This window comes from Bos taurus, chromosome 3 (assembly GCF_002263795.3).
Source record: "Bos taurus isolate L1 Dominette 01449 registration number 42190680 breed Hereford chromosome 3, ARS-UCD2.0, whole genome shotgun sequence".
Taxonomy (NCBI): domain Eukaryota; kingdom Metazoa; phylum Chordata; class Mammalia; order Artiodactyla; family Bovidae; genus Bos; species Bos taurus.
In genome coordinates, this window is record NC_037330.1 from 49,430,547 (window position 1) to 49,450,274 (window position 19,728).

Sequence of the window (19,728 nt, forward strand, 5' to 3'; positions counted from 1 at the left end):
GAAGTTGATAGAGAATTTTTTTTTTAATCTCCAAAGCAAATCAACACTCTTAACTCCATGTGGGAGTTCCAGAAAGTTTCTTGCCTGACTAGATAACAAGTCTAGCATTCGTGAACTGCACTGAAACAGATGGCCCTGTTTACATTAACTGATACTAGACCATTTGACCCTGGAACAGCCTCTTCATCTCTGAGCGCTTTGATTAAATGAGCAACATAATAATGGTAATAACCTCTTACAAGACTGTCATAAGGCTTACTGCTATTAAAGCAATTTGAGATTCCATCTTTATTATTGAAGCCTAGACTGTGATTATAGGCGTGACTCACTATGTGGATTCTCCACGGCACTCAACAGTCTCAGAGGGCAAGTGTTGGCATGTGGACAGAGAGGAGATGACAGGTAAACATCACTTATTGCAGTAGGAGAACTATTTTCAGTCTCACCAGATTGAATGGTTTTTTAAGACCTCCATATGCCTTTGAAAACAGGTAACCAAGTGTGTTTGGGGAATAAAAGCAGCATGGTTTTTATTTTGTATTTTCCTTTAAAGTCAAATGGTAGTATGGAAACTGATATCTTGGCAACTCTGGCAGCCCTTAACTTAGTTCTCAGCATTATAGATTCACCTTCAAAAAATGAGGCCAGTGAGTGCCACCAGTACCCATATGGAGAGAGGACCACCAGCCTCTTCTTAGTTTGGTGCAGAATTTAAAGAGTTTTTCCAGGAATGGAGAGTTCATTTGTTCTATATTTGCTTCGATCCTAAAATATAGACACACACACACAGACGGAAAGAAACCACAAACCACACATTTCAGGTAAATGGAACAGTCCACATTTGGTAAAGCTAAGCTAATAAGAAGATAATTTTCCAAATATAAGAAACTAATTTCTAAACTTTTGGCCAAAGACCAAATTTGCCCTGACTTTGCCTTTCTAAGACAGAGCTACTCCTTCATTTCATTTCCCAGTTTTTTCCAGTAGCTCCATCTTGGTGGGAATAACAGAACCAAAGAACTGACTTACAAAGAAATATTCTCTACATTTCGCTAAGGATACATTCCCAGGGAATTCACGCTAAACAGACTGGGAAAGAGAAGTAATATTAAAATGCTTTTGGAAGTTAACTCTTTTATCTTCTTTAAGGCTCATCCTAGTTTCCTCCTAGGGCCTGAGTGGATGGCAGTAGCTTTTATTTCACACCTGGATTAAAGATCGCCAAGAATATTTATATTTTCTTTTAAATGTGGAAATCAAACGCATATGCTGAGATCTCCCCAAACTTTGGAGCTTTGGCTTCACAGTGGGTTGTGACTCTGACTGCCTTAGAATGACCTGAAGCCTTTGCCTTGCCATAGTTCATCCACCGGCCAAGTGTTCAAGACTTGCTGTGGGTGACCAGGCCACTCGTGCAGACTGGTGGCCCGGAGACCTTCACGCAGCTGATGGGCATCCTGTCTGACCTCTTGTGTGGCTACCCCGAGGGAGGAGGATCTCGGGTGTTCTCCTTCAACTGGTATGAAGACAATAACTATAAGGCCTTTCTAGGGATCGACTCCACAAGGAAAGATCCTATCTATTCTTATGATGAAAGAACAAGTAAGTTTTCTAAGTCCTGCATATAAATTGGCTTCTAATGTTGGGTTAAGCTGATAGGGTAACACTTGCAGGTGAAATTAATCCTGGGGTTGACTTACCCTGGGTCTTGTTGATCAGCTTTGGGCAAAGAGGCTTCTCCTTGCACAGAGTCCATTTCCCCAAGTAGGAAGAGGGGCAGTGCTCAGAAAGAAATCTGGAAGTGAGTCAAGGAAAGAACTGAGACCCGCTTGGAAAGGGAACAGAGGGGACATTTCCTACTGATCTGATTGAACTAGGGTTAAGTTCTAGAGGAAGAGAAAGATAAATGAGGAGGCAGCCCAGAGTTGCAAGCAGAGCTGGGGTCAGAAGGGCTCTGGCAAATAAATATGGCTGGGGGATGTTTTTACAAACACAATACGGTGAAAATCCGTGTGAGTACTATTGAATTGTGTTCCAAATGGCAAGTTGCTTGCAAGTTATCTTTCCCACTTTTCCCTATTTTTTTTGGCTCCTGTGGGGTAAAGGAGGGTGGGGTATGGACGAAATGCAACTTAGCCCACTAGTTAAAAATTAAAGAGGCAATAAGGCACGCACCCAAAGCAGTTGGGCCCCAAGATAGCCACACACAACAAAGAAGTTAAGCGGCTAATTGAAGGGAAATTATTGAAACTAAAGCTGAGATTTCCAGTGAAGGCCTCATTTGGCCTCTCGGTCCCTTTCATCTGAGAATGTCCTCTGTTCCTTTTAATAATCGCAAGCAGTCTTCTCAACCTTCTTCTAAAGCAGGGGGGTAAAAAAAAAGAAAGCGAGGGCAAGCCCCGTCCTTTGTTTCTCTGATGAGGCCTTTATTGAGATGCACTGCGGCATTTTGTTACTTACTAATGATGAGCTTGTTATTGGTGGAGTGCAGCCTATTAATTTAGGTTATTTGTCAAATCCTCCAGCATATAGTTGAATGAAACATGTGATTTGAACACACTAATGACTATGTTTAGCTGAGCAACAGGGAGTTTCTATAAAATCCATCCCTTCTCTCCTGACAGCAACCTTTTGTAACGCATTGATCCAGAGCCTGGAGTCAAACCCTCTAACCAAAATAGCCTGGAGGGCAGCAAAGCCTTTGTTGATGGGAAAAATCCTCTTTACTCCAGATTCCCCTGCAACACGCAGGATACTGAAGAATGTAAGGTCCCAGCTGGTCTTGTCCCTTCTGCCTTCTGCCTCTGGCTGTCCAGTAGAATGAGAGTGTATGTGCATGCATGTGTGTGTATGTGTGAGTGTGTGTGTGTGTTTTACTGTGCCCTCCTGGTGGTAGCCTTCTGTTTGTTTTTTGCTCAGTGGACACTGGGTTCCTCCCCTGGGAAGGCTTTGCACCGGTGCCCCTGCCTGGACCCTCCCTTCTCTATGGAGCCTGCAATGATATTTTCTTCCTCATTGCCTAAATTCTATCCCTTAGAGAGGAGTTCACAGTTCTCTGAAGCCTAGCTTCCGGGAATAGACAAAGATAGGGAGGAAGGGAGGGAGAGCATTTGCTCACAGGGAGTCCAAATCTAGCTTTAATGAGATTCTGAGACAATACATCATCAATATTAGGAATACCACTGAGAAATGAGATTCTGTCAGTCCTGGAGGCTGGGAAATAGCCGATTGTTCTGGGAAATATCAGTTGACTGAAAAAATAAAGACACTTCCTTGAAAACCCTTTCCTAAACATTGAAGGTTAGTGACAGGAAAGGTACAACCAAAGATTGTCTCTTACTTTTTCTCTCTCCATTCTTTTGCTGTCTCTGTCTGATTTTAGGCTAATTCGACGTTTGAAGAGCTGGAGCGTGTCAGGAAGTTGGTCAAAGTCTGGGAAGAAGTAGGGCCCCAGATCTGGTACTTCTTTGACAAGAGCACACAGATGAGCATGATCAGAGTACGGATGGCATTAGAGGTCGGGAGGGAGAGGGGAAGAGAAGGGCCAGGAAAGTTCCATTTGTTTCCTCTTCCCAAAACTTTCCCTGGAATTAGATCAAAATATAACAGGCTCCAGTTTTTGAAGCTGTCCTTAAGTGGAATCATTGACTTTGCATGGGACCTAGGGCTTTGCTGGTGGCTCAGATGGTAAAGAATCTGCCTGCAATGCGGGAGACCTGGGTTCTATCCCTAGGTTGGGATGATCCCCTGGAGCAAGGCATAGCAACCCACTCCAGTATTCTTGCTTGGAGAATCCCATGGACAGAGGAGCCTGGCGGGCTACAGTCCGTGGGGTCACAAAGAGTTGGAAACAACTGAGCGACTAAGTACAGTACAGGTTTCTGAAACTGGGGAAATACAAGAACCATCATAAGACAAGTGACCTCCTGAGGTTCTTCACTGTTATGCATATACATGAGAGCCTCCGATTCAAAGGGGCATCTCCGCAAGGGGCCAGTTCTGTAACTACAAAGATAGTCAAATGTGTCTCCCTGGTCCCATTTTCCATTTTGCAAAATCAGGAGATAAGAGTCCTGTGTAGCAGAAATAATTTAAAGGAAACCAAAGAAAATCCTTAAGAAAAAGAAAGCTTCCAATATACCATGTCCCTACCCCTCTCCCCCATTTCTCCTTTCTTATAGAGACCTATGTATAGGGGGAAAACAGGATATAGCTAGATATGCTTTATGATAGAAGAAAACCCACTAGATTTTTAGGGAAACTTAGAGTCTATCCTATTTGTTAAAAATTGGCAATGGCCTAAAAACAAGACCAGAGATCCTGTGGAATTCTAAATGCTGTAATTGTATTGCTTCTTCCCAAGGACACTCTGGAGAACCCAACAGTAAAAGCTTTTTGGAATAGGCAGCTTGGTGAGGAAGGCATCACTGCTGAAGCCGTCCTGAACTTCCTCTATAACGGGCCTCGAGAGGGCCAGGCTGACGATGTGGACAACTTCAACTGGAGGGATATATTTAACATCACTGATCGTGCCCTACGCCTGGCTAATCAATATCTGGAGGTAAGGGTAGCAAGTCACCTGAGGGCCACCCAAGACCCCTTCAGGACAGCCCTGTACATGGAGCCAGAGATTCCTTAGCAAGTCAAGTGGTCTTGGGTTTCAAATCTCATTTTCCTCACTCAAAGATTGCCACAGTCCCCAAACAGAGATGGATCTTGTTCTCTATCAGCTTATCCACAATTGAAACAGTTCCCTCTTCACATCTCCTGCCTCCTGACAGCTCCCTAAATCCTTCTTGGCTGTTCCCTTGTAGCCCTCATGGTGTCACGTCTGTCCTTAGCCATCTCTTGTCTGCATTGCCTCAGCGGCTGTCCACTGCTAGTGTCACCGAACCTCAAGTTATGAGGTCCCCCTGCTTGTTAGACACTCCCACCCCCAGGTTCTACAGGCACATCAGACTCAACATGTCCCAAAATAAATTTGCGTTCACCCTCCCTGTACAATGCATCCTCCTTCAGCATTTCCTACCCTGATCAAGTCCTCTGCATTTTTCCAGATTCTTAAATTAGAGGTTTTAGGGTCACCCTTAAATCGCCCTCCACACAACACTTCTCATTAATTGTGTAACTTTGTGCCAATCTCCGTGCTAAGTGTTTTCACGTACGTTAGTCCCTTCAGTCCTCCGACAGCTCCATCAAGTGTCGGTTGTCATCATTCCCACTTTACAGATATAGAAGCTGAGGCTTAAAGAGTTTAGGTAAGATCCCCATTAGCTATTAGGTGGAGTAGACAGGAGGTAGAGCCTGCTGCCCAGACTCCTGCCCTGCCTCTGTCATGCCCAGTCACTGAGCTTTGTCTTCTCATCTCTTAGTATTTCTCAGCTCCTCCTCTTACCTTCTAGGCTCTCTGAACCCCAGAGGCCTTCTCATCTCTCTACCAGTCCTTCCTAAATCCTCCCTCCCTGGACTCCAGAGTCCACTCTTTGTTGGTTCAGGTTCTTCTCCATGATGACACCAGAGTTACATTCCAAACTCACATCTGCTAATATCACTCTCACACTTACAGTCTTAATGACCCACCCTCCAAGAAGACAAGTCCCTTCCAAACCTGCCCCAGCCCGCCTTCCCAGCCTCTGCTCGTTCACACATCTTCAGTTCTGCCCCACTGGCCCTGCCACCACCCTAAAGCACACCCTGGCTTCTCATGGTGTCATTCTTTACAAATGGCTGTTTCTCTGCCAAAGTATTGGAGGCTTTTTGCCTAAATAAAGACAATTTATTGGTTGACATAACCTGGAAGTTCAGGGGACCTAGGACACTGTGTCCTTCCCCCTCTTACCTTGCTGTTTGCCTTGGCCTGACTCTGATCTCAGCCAGATCCTCTCCACTGGGTAGTGAGTCAGCTGCTCACAGCCCTCAGTGGTCATCCTTATACCAAAATCTCTGCGGAAAGAGGGAGTGGCTTTCCCATAGCATTCACAGTCCTCCTGGACAGTATTGGCCTGGCCACTCTACCTATCACCAGCCCCTTAGGGGACTGTGTACCACCCAGGGGTAAGGGAGGCAGCGTTAGCTTCATCTGAGTCTCATGGACTGAGCAGGGTTACTGTAAAGTGGGGGAAGGTCTTTCCCCCAAAGAAGAAACACAGGGCAGAGAAGTCCAAAAAGCTTTCCCTTCCCCATCGATTGAGTGACTATTCATTCATTTTTTGAGACTTAGCTCTCAAATGTCACTTCTGCTTCAACGTAGGGTTAGTCATTCACTCCTCTGTGCCTCCCTGGCCCTCTCTTCGCATCTCTCTTAGATCTTGTTCCAGTTAGATTCGTGTCAGCTATTAACATGTCCATCTCCAGCTGATCAGCAGACTGGAGTTATCAGAGTCAGGGAACATATCCTAGTTATGTTCAAATTCTCAACCTCAGACTCCCAGGGAACATCTCTGTCTGGGAGCTTATTGCAGCTACCAATGGGCCTCATGTCATACAGCACATTGACACAGAGAAGATGCTCAAGGAAATAGGAGAGGAAATTAAGCCAGTGGCCCCCAAGAGCAAGCCCATCTCCCCCATACTCCGTGGTCCTAAGGATAACTGACTAGTGAAAAAAAAGCCCACCTTCATCTGTCACCACAGCATTCTTAAAGACTCCCTGCTGCTCTTGGAGCCACCAGAATTCTCCCAGTGTATGCGCCACTTCCTCTCCAGAACCGTGGATGTGTCAGCACAGGCTTCCTAGGAGGCCTTTCAGAAGGGGCCAGGCGTGGCAGCAACACAACCAATGTTCAGGTCATTCAAAGTGATTCCCACTTGTCTGAAGGCAGCAGTGACCATAGGTGCTTTCTACAAGACAGATTTCTGGACACAAACCCAGATCGACTGTCTCAGAATTACCAGGGAAGAGGCCTAGTAATCTGTGCTTTCACAGACCTATTAGATTGGTGGGGCCTCGGAGTCCCTCGTACAATTACTCAGTTGCTGTTTTCTTCTTGCAATGCCTCTGCCAGCTAAGCCCCCATTCCTGGCCATGCCCACCCCCGTCTGCCACTGTGGTTATAATATAGGCAGGATTTTTGGATGGGTTCTGGACAGAGGCACTCTATTTGTTTACTCTTGCTGAATGGAGTTCACTGGGTCTCACAGTCTTTTTTGTGAGGTCCTGTCAGAATACCTCTTACCTTTTGTTTGACTTGATATTTGTATAGTGATGTAAAGGACTTCTTTTCTTGAAAGATCAGTTTTTCCACATATCTTGTGCTTAATATAGTACCAGATACCAAATAGATACTTAATATATATTAGATGGTTAAGAATTTAGTTTCTAGAACCAGACCACCTGGGTTCAAATCCCTGCTAATTGTGCCTCAATTTCTGCATCTGTAAAATGGATATATTGATACTTATCTAATAGGCTTGTTAGGAGAATTAACTGGGTTAATTCTTGCAAAACACTTAAGACAGTGCCTGGCAATTAGTAAGCACTTAATATTAACTTTTTAGTAAAATACAAACAAACAAACAGAAGCTACTGCTTGGGAGGAGGCGAGTGGAATTAGTGAAATTAGGCCCAGACACTGAGCCCCTCCTGCTGCTCCTCTAGGGATTTCAAAGCTATAATCTCATCTAACATCAGCCACCAGCATGTCCCCAGGGACTTGCAATCCCATTAGCCCAGCCAAGTGCTCCTAAGCAAAGACTAGGATAGCCACCAGTTAGTGGCCTGCCCCAGGGGTTCCTAACAGGGGTTTTGATGGTGGCAGAAACTAACTGTGCTGAGGTTTCTGATCTTCCTGCCCTCAGGGGTGGTGGGGGGAGGAAAAGTGAGGACCAGTGACCTGAAAAGAGAAGAAGGGGGTGAAGAGTAGTGAAGAAGAATCTGATCCTTGCAACTGGTCCCGGGATGTTCTGTTTTTGTCCTTGTGTTTTGGGAAGTCAGGAAGAGCCTTGGAATTGGGAAGTCCAAGGCAGAGCCTTGGAAACTCCCCAGTTCTTATCCTCAGGAGCAGACAGGGCATGAAAACCCCTTCACAGTGGCTGCAGGACTTCTCCAGGACAGGGCAGTAAGCGTGTTCCTGCACAGGCTGTTTAAGGCTTGACTGAGCCTCTCCCCTCTTCAATAATATGACTTTCGTTAAAGAGCTTTGAGAACTTCTGGGCCAGACTCAAAGCCTACTTCCCTGCCTGTTCCAAAAAAAAGAAAAGAAGAAAATCATTTCAGGAAAATTCAGCAAAAAATACTGTAAAACATAAAATATGTTGATCCAGGTCAGCTTCCCTGGTGGCTCAGCTGGTAAAGAATTTGCCTGCAATGTGGGAGACCTGGGTTTGATCCCTGAGTTGGGAAGATCACCTGGAGGAGGGAAAGGCTCCCCACTCCAGTATTCAGGCCTGGAGAATTCCATGGACTATACAGTCCATGGGGTTGCAAAGAGTCGAACACGACTGAGCGACTTTCACAGGTCAGTGTGGCATTCAGAAGTGATATTGAACAATAGCAGCTCCAAGAACTAAGACCAAATTTTTATACATTTTGTCATTATAGGAAAGGGGAGTGATTCAATAGGTTCTCTCCTCACCTCATAGAAGTGCTAAATCTTCTTTCTCTCTGCTTGGGGTAAGGCCTTAGTTACTGGACGTTCCATGGAGCAGGCTGGAGAGCGTACCATGCCTCTGGAGCCGCCTTGCTGGGTCATTGTATACCATGTTAGGTCACTGCTTGGGGAATCTTCTCACCCACCAGTGAGGATAAACATCTTGGATCTGGCTTATAAGCTGTATCCCTCTGGGAAATCTACTTTACCTGCAAAGGCTCAATTTTGTCATTTGTAAAATATAGGTAATAACACAACAGATCTCACAGAATCGCTGTGGAGGATGAAGTGAGTGAAGTGTGCGATGCACTTAGAATGATGGCACTCACTCAGTGCCATTGATTAGTTAAGCCTGTGTGTAAATTCTCTGCCCTTGATTCCTCACATCTTAGGTGGGGCTGGCAGTGCCCTCCTTTCCAAGTGGCTGTGAGGATGAGACTGGAGAGGGTTGGGCACCTAGCCATTTGATGCATGGCAGCTCTTGCTGTGAACCACAAGGATGTCTACCCTTGAACCACAGGCCATGTGAGGAATGTCCCTTTTTCTCATTTCACGTAAGCATTAACCAGGGATATGAAGCCACTCTTCATATTAACCTTATGAACTGGTTTAGAATCAGGACTGTCAGATTATTCCAGAAGGGTACAAAAGTCTACAGCATGAAAGCATATTATTTCAAGAGCCATGAACTGGATCACAAACAGCTTATGGACAATGATCTTATTTTATGTCTCATCAGTCTTTCAGAAACATAGAACTGGATGGAGGAAGGAGAACACAGGTCGGGGATAGGGAGGGCTTGAGTCATAGGTGGAAGGAAGGAAGGTGCGTTTGAGCCTGCTGTGACCAGCCACTGTGCTGGACAGTCCTACATGTCATCTCGTGCAACACTCCCACCTGCCCAGCGGGCATAATTGTTACCATTTTATAGAATGAAAGACCTACTTGCCTAATATACCACAGCAGATAAGAGATGGCTTCAGAATTCTAACCCAGAACTGTCTGGCTGTGAAGAGGAAATTTTTTCTTCTACCATAGGGGCCACATTAGTAGGGAGCTCAGTAAGTTTGGATAAATTATATAATGAGTTGGATGCACGCTTCAGTCGTGTCCAACTCTTTGCAACCCTATGGACCATAGCCTGCCAGGCTCCTTTGTCTGAGGGATTCTCCAGGCAAGAGTACTGTAATGGGTTGCCATTTCCCCCTCCGGGGAATCTTTGTGACCCAGGGATCGAACTCTAGTTCTTTGCCTCTAGGAGCACCTGGGAAGCCCATTTAATAAATTGGATAAGGACAATAATTATTTTGTAAAGTTCAGGATAGCAGATACTATTCTTTTTCAGTCTTTTCTGGTTGGAAATAGCTAGGTTTAGAGGCTTCCCAGGTGGCACCAGTGGTAAAGAACCCACCTGCCAGGGCTCGAACCTGGGTTGAACCTCTTTACCGTCTGAGCTACCAAGGCCTTCGTAGTGGTAGTATCTCAGAGAACTGCTACAATTCAATCTAATGGAGAAGCAAGTTGCGCAAATCCAAAATGTCACAAATCCTCCAAGCACTGTCAGTTATCCTCCAAATTGTCTCTGAAACCCCCCTTCCTCACTCTCTCCATGTACAGCCTCTGTTTACAGGGACTGGTACCAACTCTCCTCGCTGGTTTCTGGGCCTCTGGTCTCTTACTGCTTCTGTTCAGCTCCCACACTGCCCAGTGAGATTTTCTGAAACTCATCTTGCCATCACTTACTGGTTCTGTGATTTCAGGCAATATTGTTCCCCTGCCTGCTGAAAATAAGGATGATAAGTGAAGTTACAGCCAGGGCAGCATTTACCAGTGTGGCTGGACTGGGTGTTTGTGATTGGAATGTGCTTTCAACAGTTAGTGCCCGGCTCTGTTGCTTATTAAATATTTTAAGTATGATAACACTCACCTCCCAAAGTTGTTGGAATGATTAAACAAGAAAGCTTTGAGAGCTAAAGTGCCCTGCAGTCAGCCAGACTGTTCTCTTTCCTTGAACCCAGCTACACAGGAAGCATCACCTGGGGGCTTTGGTGGAGTGTGAGTCTTCATGCTCCAACGTGACCTTTTTATTTGTTTCATTATTGTATTTATTTTAGAAACAGACATTTTTAAACAGCTGTGCATTTCCTCTCCCTTTGTTTTCCAGTCATGGTGCATTTCCTCACTTTTTACAGTTGAACATTTCAGATGTCTGTTCATGGTGCCCAGTGTGTTAGATAAAATTTATTGCGGCGCCTCTGGCCTGGACTTCACCATCCCAACCAACACAAACAGCCCAAAGCTATTTTATCCAGTGGCTTTTTCCATGTGGGGAGAAACAAATCTTGAGTGTTAAGGTTTAGATCTGCCAGGAAATTCATTCTGGGATGTTTGCCCACATCCATTGGCATTTTTCAAAAGGAACCCCAGGTGTCTACATTAACACCAGCAGGACCACTTGAGGCATTCATCAGCCACTTTGTTCTCGGCCTGAGTGTGGAAGTTAAAGATGTAAGAGACAAGGTTGCAGAGCCAGCGTCTCTAAGGGTGCAGTGCTTTTCTTTTCCCAGAAGATTTATGCCTCACATGTCCTGAACGTATTAGCCAAAAAAGGTCAGCCCAGAGTACCAGTCTCCTTTGATTATCAAGTTCAAGCCAAGAGAATGGTTCTTTCTTTCTTTGCCTCTACTGGATATAGTTTTCCACTTAAGAGATAATTTAATTTATTTATTACTTAATGTGTTTGAATTAGCATTGGAGGGGTCACAGTTGAAGAAGGAAGCCTGCTGCTACTGCAGCTTCTTCTCCCAAGGTGGTGTTTGACTTAGCTGCATAAACAAATGACTGCATTCTCCAGAGGTCCTGAACACAGCTGTCTGCCCTGGAGAAGGCCACACCTCTTCCGGCAGGGTGAACTCTGCTTCCTGCTGAGAATCAGCAAAACAACCAACAAGGAATGGTAGGAATTGTATAGACTTCAAATGGCAATGACCCTGCCACCCAGATTTTGGCCACAGCAGTTGGAAACTGAATGAGACAAGGAAACCTCTTCTCTGCTTTACTGCCCTTGGCTATCACAGGGCATCCTAAAAATTCTCTTTGAGATTCTCAACTCTGGTTGCAAAATTTGTCTAGACTGTAGCCCTGAGACCCCGGAGACTGTCTTTTTAATCAGTGAAGATGCCCTTTGAATTTTTTCCTAGTCGTGATGCTATCTTTCTGCTGAGCCTCTCTCACTAGCCAGTTCTTATCTACCTACAATATTCTTCCCAGTATTCATGCTCACACTGTTTCTCTCTGTTTAGAACCAAAGAGCTTTTGTAAACAGACTCTGTGGCTTCAGTCTCATTAGAATCTACTATGTTTTAACTTAACAAGCCAACCAGACCAGACCAGATGTGTCAAAATTCATGACCTTGGTTAAGGGTGTAGTCATTCACCATTGCTTCCCAAACACACTCATGCACCTACTCACATGAGTATAAATGTTCATTAGTCAAGATCTTCACTTCAGGGACCCAGAGTAAGTACCAGTAGGGAATGAGGTCACTTGCTGTGAGGCAGGTGGCCTCCCCATGAGAATGCAAGGATACATTATGAATCATACCTCAGGGTATGACCTAGGGACTTCTGACTCATGTCCAAACCAGCTTCCACAGCTGCTCTGCCTTGACCTCTGGATTAGTTTCATAAGACCTTCCTCTGGATAGAGTTGTCTGACTTTCAACTAATGGACAATGAGCAAGCTAGTGAACACCAGTGGCTTAGGATCCATCCCACCGCCACCCCTGTTGCCCAGGTGGAAGCTTTGGCTTCTGTTCATAGCATACTTCTAACCAGATGGGGTGCTGCAGATAAGTTTGGGATGGATTGTGTTCCCAGCCATATTGTTTTTTTTTAATAACCGTCTTCTTCCCTAGACAAACAGCTATTATAAATGGCTGGGCTTAAATGCCACTAGACTCTTTTAACTTTGAAGATATTTTGCAAAAACAGTGATTAAAATGGTATTGATCAAGTCCTCATTATTTGTGAAATTGTTTAGTATCCTACAGGCTTTCCTGGTGGCTCAGACAGTAAAGAATCTGCCTGTAATGCAGGAGACCTGGGTTCGATTGCTGGGTCAGAAAGATCCCCTGGAGAATGGAATGGCAACCAACTCCAATATTCTTGCCTGGAGAATCCCATGGACAGAGGAGCCTGGTGGGCTACAGTCCATGGGGTCACACAGAGTTGGGCACGACTGAACAACTAACACTCACTCACTCTTAGGATCCTACATAGTTAAAACACAGGTTCTCTCCAGAGGAAGTTTGCTTCTTTCCCTCATAAGAGAGCTTGGAGTGATCATCATAAAGTGGTTGGGAGGATTCACGGGGTTAATACAAGCAAAGCCCTTGGACCAGTTTTGGGTACATAGTAAGCCTTCATTAAGCATCAACTGTTATTCTTACCAGAAGGCAGTGGTTGGCCCTTCCCAAACACACTCATATGATGCTTAGAACATACCTATAAGGTAGGCACATCTCCGTTTTGCAAATAGAGAAAGAGAGGCCACATGGTTAGCAAACAGCAAAGTAGGGATGGCATTCAAACACTACCCTGTACCATGTTTCTAGAGATGATAATTTAACTTGGAAAATGGGTCAAATGTTTCAGGGTGAAAATGAGTGAGAACCATTTAGATTTTGTTTTTCCAGAGACTATCAGAGTACCAATCTAGAGAGACACAGCAGGAAACATGGCTGTGAATCAGCTGCCTGATAAAACAGCCAGGATGGAGCCCCGGTCATTGCAGGACTAAACAATATCACTGAAAAATCAGCACTTACTCTACTATTAAAGATTTCCCTTTAAGACATGAAAGAAGAATTCAAAGAGAATGGGTTAGATTGCTCAGAAAGTCATATTATTAAAATGTATTTGTTTTTATTATTATTATTATTTTTGCTTTAATGAGAGTTATACTCTTGTTAACATTATACCAAAAATTCACCTTTCACTAATTTCTCCCAGTTTGTCATCTGATTTCAGGTGCATAGGATTATGTTCAAAACACACAGTAGTAAGGTTGTATTTCTTGCAGCATTTGGGACTTCTAAATTTAACTCAATTCAGTATACACTTATTAAGCCCCTTTCATGAGGAAATACTGTTACAGAGACTTAGTAAACAAGACATGGCCCCTGACCTCCGGAAATTTACTATCTTTAGAGCTGTGCTAACAATACAGTAACCAGCAGTCACATGTGACTATTTAAATTTAAATAAAGTGAAAAGGCCAGTGCCTCAGATGCATTAGCCTCATTTCAAGTGCAAAATAGCAGTGTGTGCTTCCTGGCTACCATGTTGGATAGGGCAAAAGTAGAACATTTCCATTGTTGTGGAAAGTTCTACTGGACAGTGCTGGTCTATTGACCAGAAGCAGGAGATCTTGTTCAAGAATTCTGTTACTCCCACTTTGTGGCTGCTCTTAGAGGAATGTGAAGGAACAGCACCACCCTTCAGGCTTAACATTTGAAGACATGGATCCATATTCTGCTTCTGACCCATATTGACCTTAGACAAGGACCTTTGCCCATCGGATACCAGTTTCCTCATCAGGGAAGCAAAGACATCAGACCGTAAGACCTCTATGACTCCTCTGGCCAAGTGCCTTGTAATGCTATGAGGGAATTGATAGACTATTCTCTGTGTGTGTGTCACAGCTACAAGAAACTGCAAAGAATTCCCATCTCCCCAATAATATTCTTTTTTATTTTGGAAGTTTAATTTCAAGTTCACCCTATTTGTCAATGCTAAAACTCTGTATGTGCAGTCCTAAACTTGACAAACTGATTTTTTTTTAAAAAAGGGAGACGTTTTTATTTTAAAATAGACAAGTAATCAGATCAGATCAGATCAAATCAGTCACTCAGTCATGTCCAACTCTTTGCAACCCCACGAATCGCAGCACGCCAGGCCTCCCTGTCCATCACCAACTCCCGGAGTTCACTGAGACTCACGTGCATCGAGTCAGTGATGCCATCCAGCCATCTCATCCTCTGTCATCCCCTTCTCCTCTTGCCCCCAATCCCTCCCAGCATCAGAGTCTTTTCCAATGAGTCAACTCTTCGCATGAGGTGGCCAAAGTACTGGAGTTTCAGCTTGAGCATCATTCCTTCCAAAGAATTTCCAAAGAATTTCCAAAGAAATCCCAGGGCTGATCTCCTTCAGAATGGACTGGTTGGATCTCCTTGCAGTCCAAGGGACTCTCAAGAGTCTTCTCCAACACCACAGTTCAAAATTCACCATCAATTCTTCAGCACTCAGCCTTCTTCACAGTCCAACTCTCACATCCATACACGACCACAGGAAAAACCATAGCCTTGACTAGACAAACCTTTGTTGGCAAAGTAATGTCTCTGCTTTTGAATATGCTATCTAGGTGGGTCATAACTTTCCTTCCAAGGAGTAAGCGTCTTTTAATTTCATGGCTGCAGTCACCATCTGTAGTGATTTTGGAGCCCAGAAAAATAAAGTCTGACACTGTTTCCACTGTTTCCCCATCTATTTCCCATGAAGTGATGGGACCAGATGCCATGATCTTCATTTTCTGAATGTTGAGCTTTAAGCCAACTTTTTCACTCTCCACTTTCACTTTCATCAAGAGGCTTTTTAGTTCCTCTTCACTTTCTGCCATAAGGGTGGTGTCATCTGGATATCTGAGGTTATTGATCTTTCTCCCGGCAATCTTGATTCCAGCTTGTGTTTCTTCCAGTCCAGCGTTTCTCGTGATGTACTCTGCATATAAGTTAAAGAAGCAGGGTGATAATATACAGCTTTGACGTACTCCTTTTCCTATTTGGAACCAGTCTGTTGTTCCATGTCCAGTTCTAACTGTTGCTTCCTGACCTGCATACAAATTTCTCAAGAGGCAGATCAGGTGGTCTGGTATTCCCATCTCTTTCAAAATTTTCCATAGTTTATTGTGATCCACACAGTCAAAGGCTTTGGCAGAGTCAATAAAGCAGAAATAGATGTTTTTCTGGAACTCTCTTGCTTTTTCCATGATCCAGCGGATGTTGGCAATTTGATCTCTGGTTCTTCTGCCTTTTCTAAAACCAGCTTGAACATCAGGAAGTTCATGGTTCACATATTGCTGAAGCCTGGCTTGGAGAATTTTGAGCATTACTTTACTAGCGTGTGAGATGAGTGCAATTGTGCGGTGGTTTGAGCATTCTTTGGCATTGCCTTTCTTTGGGATTGGAATAAAAAATAATAGCTATGCTCTATTTTTTTTTTTTTTTTACCTTTTTATTTTGTATTGGGTTATCCCTGTAGCTCAGATGGTAAAGAATCTGCCTGCAATTCAGGAGACCTGGGTTCAATCCCTGGGTCAGGAAGATCCTCTGGAGAAGGAAATGGCAACCCACTCCAGTATTCTTGCCTGGAGAATCCCATGGACAGAAGAATCTGGTGGACTACAGTCCATAGAGTCACAAAGAGTCAGATATGACTGAGTGACTAACCCACACATAGATGATTAACAGTGTTGTGATAGTTTCAGGTGAACAGCAGAGGGACTCAGCCATACATGTGTATCCATTCTCCTCCCAACCCTCCCCCATCCAAGCATGCTCTCTTACTTTATGAGACAATCGTAGCACATGGAGAGCCCATAGATTGGGCTGTACCAGTGGCTTCTGGTGTGGGAAGAAGTCTGGACCTAGAGTTGAAAAATGGGGAGAGAAGCCAGACTCTGCCACCATCTAGCTATGTGAGCTCTGCCAGGTCTCCTCCTCAATAAAACTAGGGTTCCAGGTCACTCACCAGGCTCTGTGGGAGAGTTAATGTGTTCCTTTAAGCCTGTGTTACATCAGCAGCCTTCTAACCAGGCTTCTAGCTTCCCCTTCCTACCACCAGTGAACTTTGAGAAATATGATCTAATCTCATATGTCATACCTCTGCTTAGAGCCCCACAGTGGTTTCTTGTGGCTTTTTAGGGTTTTGCCAGGAAAACTCCTGACTAGCATGGAAAGCCCTGCATCCCATGAAACCTTTCAGTTGGCCAATCACCCTGCAAACCCAGCGGAGCAACTGACCTGGTTCCCACCTGCCTTTTTAGTGCACACCTCTCACCACTCACCTCTGCTCACTTACATTCTTCTCTATACCCTAGGACAACCTGGGTGTGGGCGTTTGACAAAATACTGATGCCATGATCTTGCCTTCTGAGAATCTGACTTCATCGTTTGGAGTGGGACTTAAGTATAGTTGTCTTTTAAAATCTCCATAGTGGTTTGAAAGCACCAGGGAAAGGGATCTCTATTCTGTTCTCGCAGGTCTGGAGAAATTCTGTGAGTGATTCTCCATGCCTGAGCTGACCTTTCCCTTGCTTTCTTCCCTTGGCTAATTCCTGCTTATTCTCGTCCTACTCAAGAGTCTCTTCCTCCAGGCAGCCCTCTAGGATCCCCTCCAGGTAGACTTAGCTTCATTCCACCACCGGGCTGCTTGACTACCCCAGGCCTGCTTCCACCAGAACCTGCATTCTGACTGTTGGCTTACACCAACTCTCTCTCGTTAGGTCTGGAGTTTCTTTCAGGAAGAGATTTTATCTTTCTTCCTTGTATCCCTGGAGCCAAACAGGCTCTGGCACCTTGCAGGCTCTCAGTAAGTATTCCGTGAACAGATTAATCAAAGCAAGGCCAGCTGACCTCTTGTGAGTTACATTCTAAGAAAGAAACATCGCACAATAACCCCAGTGTATTATAGAAACAGGAGATTAAGGAAAAAACACACCCGAGTACAATACAATGCTTTAATGAATCTATAAAAGTGGACAACACTCAATATTCAAATTAAAAGAAATTCTTGGTTCTGCTCTTTTCTAGATAACAATTTTTTTCTCTTCCAGGGGGAGAAAAGAAAAAGACAGGTTAGGAGATTCCTTCTCTATCCTCATTACCTGTCATAAAATTGTAACTGGAAACGATTTCTCTGACGAAATGCCTTTGGTTTTCTGTTATTTTCTCTCTTCCTCCTCACTCTTCCCTCAGCTGGGCATCCTTGTGTGTTTGCAGAGAGGCAGGAAGGTTAACTGCTGGGACTGTTTCTGTCTCCCTTTAAAACTCTTTTATCGGCTGGCTTTCTGATCTTCAAAGCAGCTTGTATCTGATGTGACCCCACTCCCTAGACTCCATGTACTGGGGAGTGAGAGCTGGGAGTATTTTTGTCATTTTGATGACTTGCATGTTTGGACAGCCTTGGACAGCCCAATTGTGCAGTCCTTACTAAATCTGCAGGGATGAGAGCAAGTCAGTGTTTCTAAGCCCCCTTTCACCCCCCAAATCTACACATATTGAAGACTTGACACCAGAGCCCAGAGTTAAGCAAACAGCAAGTTTATAAGTCTTCTTGCTTTTGACCCATCCACTGGGGCAGCAACCCTGATCCTCTGTCCTGTTTTGCCCTTGAGTCTTTGCGGTTGGTGTTCCTCAGACTCTCAACCTTTGTGATTATGCACAGTGCTTGATCCTGGATAAGTTTGAAAGCTACGATGATGAATTTCAACTCACTCAGCGAGCCCTGTCCCTGCTGGAGGAAAACAGGTTCTGGGCTGGAGTGGTATTTCCGGACATGCACCCCTGGACCAGTTCCTTACCACCCCATGTGAAGTACAAGATCCGAATGGACATAGATGTGGTGGAGAAAACCAATAAGATCAAAGACAGGTGATGTTTCAGGAGATCTCAGAAGGCCCTGGGTATCCCCAGTGATGTATGAGGCAAGGAAAGGGGGCTCCTGTGGGCTCAGGCCACTCATCTCCTCCTGAGACAGAAGGGTCACTTGGAAAGGCACAGGAAAGCACTTTGGTATCAAAGAACTAAGCTAGACAGTTGACCCTGCTAGTTGGTGGGACCAGGCGAATTCAGCTACATGTGTTTACTTCCTCACCTTAGCACTTGTCCTTGGCTGGCCTTCGAGCAATTTGGAGATGAAAATCTCTAGGTATTGGGTTATCTTCACAGAGATCCTGCAAATGAGGTTTCACCAGAGTCACTGGGAAATTACATTTGTTACAGAGTAAGGGATTGAAACTGGGCTCAGCCTATACATCAGTAAAAATTAAGTTAAATCAAAGGAAGTAAGATAATTTGTAAAGCTCAAAGTAGAGTCCTTGAATGAAAGCCATTACAAATCATGCTGAGGTTAATATTCATCACTGAGATTTAAACTTTGACCCAGAAAACAGAATCAGAGAGTGTGGAAAAGTTCAGGAGAGAGTTTCAGGAGAGTGAATGCCAAGTCCCCTCATGCTTATAACGAGTGAGTTGTCCTGTCCATTCCCACCCACATCCCTTGTCCCTGTCTCTGGTTTCTTCTCAGGTACTGGGATTCTGGCCCCAGAGCTGATCCTGTGGAAGACTTCCGATACATCTGGGGAGGGTTTGCCTATCTGCAGGACATGGTTGAACATGGGATCACGAGGAGTCAGGCCCAGGAGGAGGTTCCGGTTGGAATCTATCTCCAGCAGATGCCTTACCCCTGCTTCGTGGATGACTCGTGAGTCGGAGGTCCCAGGCCCCCTCCAGGACAAGCTAATCAGGTTTCTGGGGTGGGATGAAGGGGAGGTGCTCCCCAGGCTTCAATCTCTTTGGAGAAAAATCTTTTTGGGTCCTGGGGCCAGCTCGGGGAGAATAGAGCTCTGATTGAGGAATCTGCCCTGCCCCCTCAGCTGCAGGCAGGGCCAGATGGATAAGTAAAGTGGGAAAAAGGAGTTGGTAGAAAAGGGAAGGTGAAAATTAAAGCAGGGAAAGTGAGGCTGGGGGAGGGAACACAGGCTTTTAAAATTTCCACTATGTAATATGTTTGGTATGTGGAAGAGTTCAGGTCAGAGTGTTTGCCCAGTGATTGCCAAAACAGCAAAGTAGGATTCTGCATCACAAGTAGGTCCGGTTCCTAGGAGCCTTGGAATAATGCAGCTCCTTCCCTAATTAGCATTCCCATGATGTGTGCTTCATGAAAAGGTGGAGGGGTGTTGGATGAGCTTGGACCCCCTTTCCTGTCCACCCCCATCCCCAAGCCTGTACATTTGCTGCCCAGTAGCAAGACATGCTAGTATCCTACTGTTTTCTGAACATGCATTTGGGGGTGGAGCAGT

At 44.8% G+C, this 19,728-nt stretch overlaps 1 protein-coding gene across 1 annotated transcript in view; it reads left to right on the plus strand.

Annotated features, from left to right (window-relative positions):
• The window catches only part of ABCA4 (ATP binding cassette subfamily A member 4), a 143,912-nt gene that overhangs the window by 43,686 nt on the left and 80,498 nt on the right, over positions 1 to 19,728 (plus strand). Inside the window, 6 exon segments of the mRNA NM_174221.2 lie at positions 1,362 to 1,602; positions 2,625 to 2,764; positions 3,383 to 3,499; positions 4,364 to 4,561; positions 18,093 to 18,298; positions 18,954 to 19,130. Of these exon segments, the coding sequence (NP_776646.1) occupies positions 1,362 to 1,602; positions 2,625 to 2,764; positions 3,383 to 3,499; positions 4,364 to 4,561; positions 18,093 to 18,298; positions 18,954 to 19,130 (1,079 nt within the window).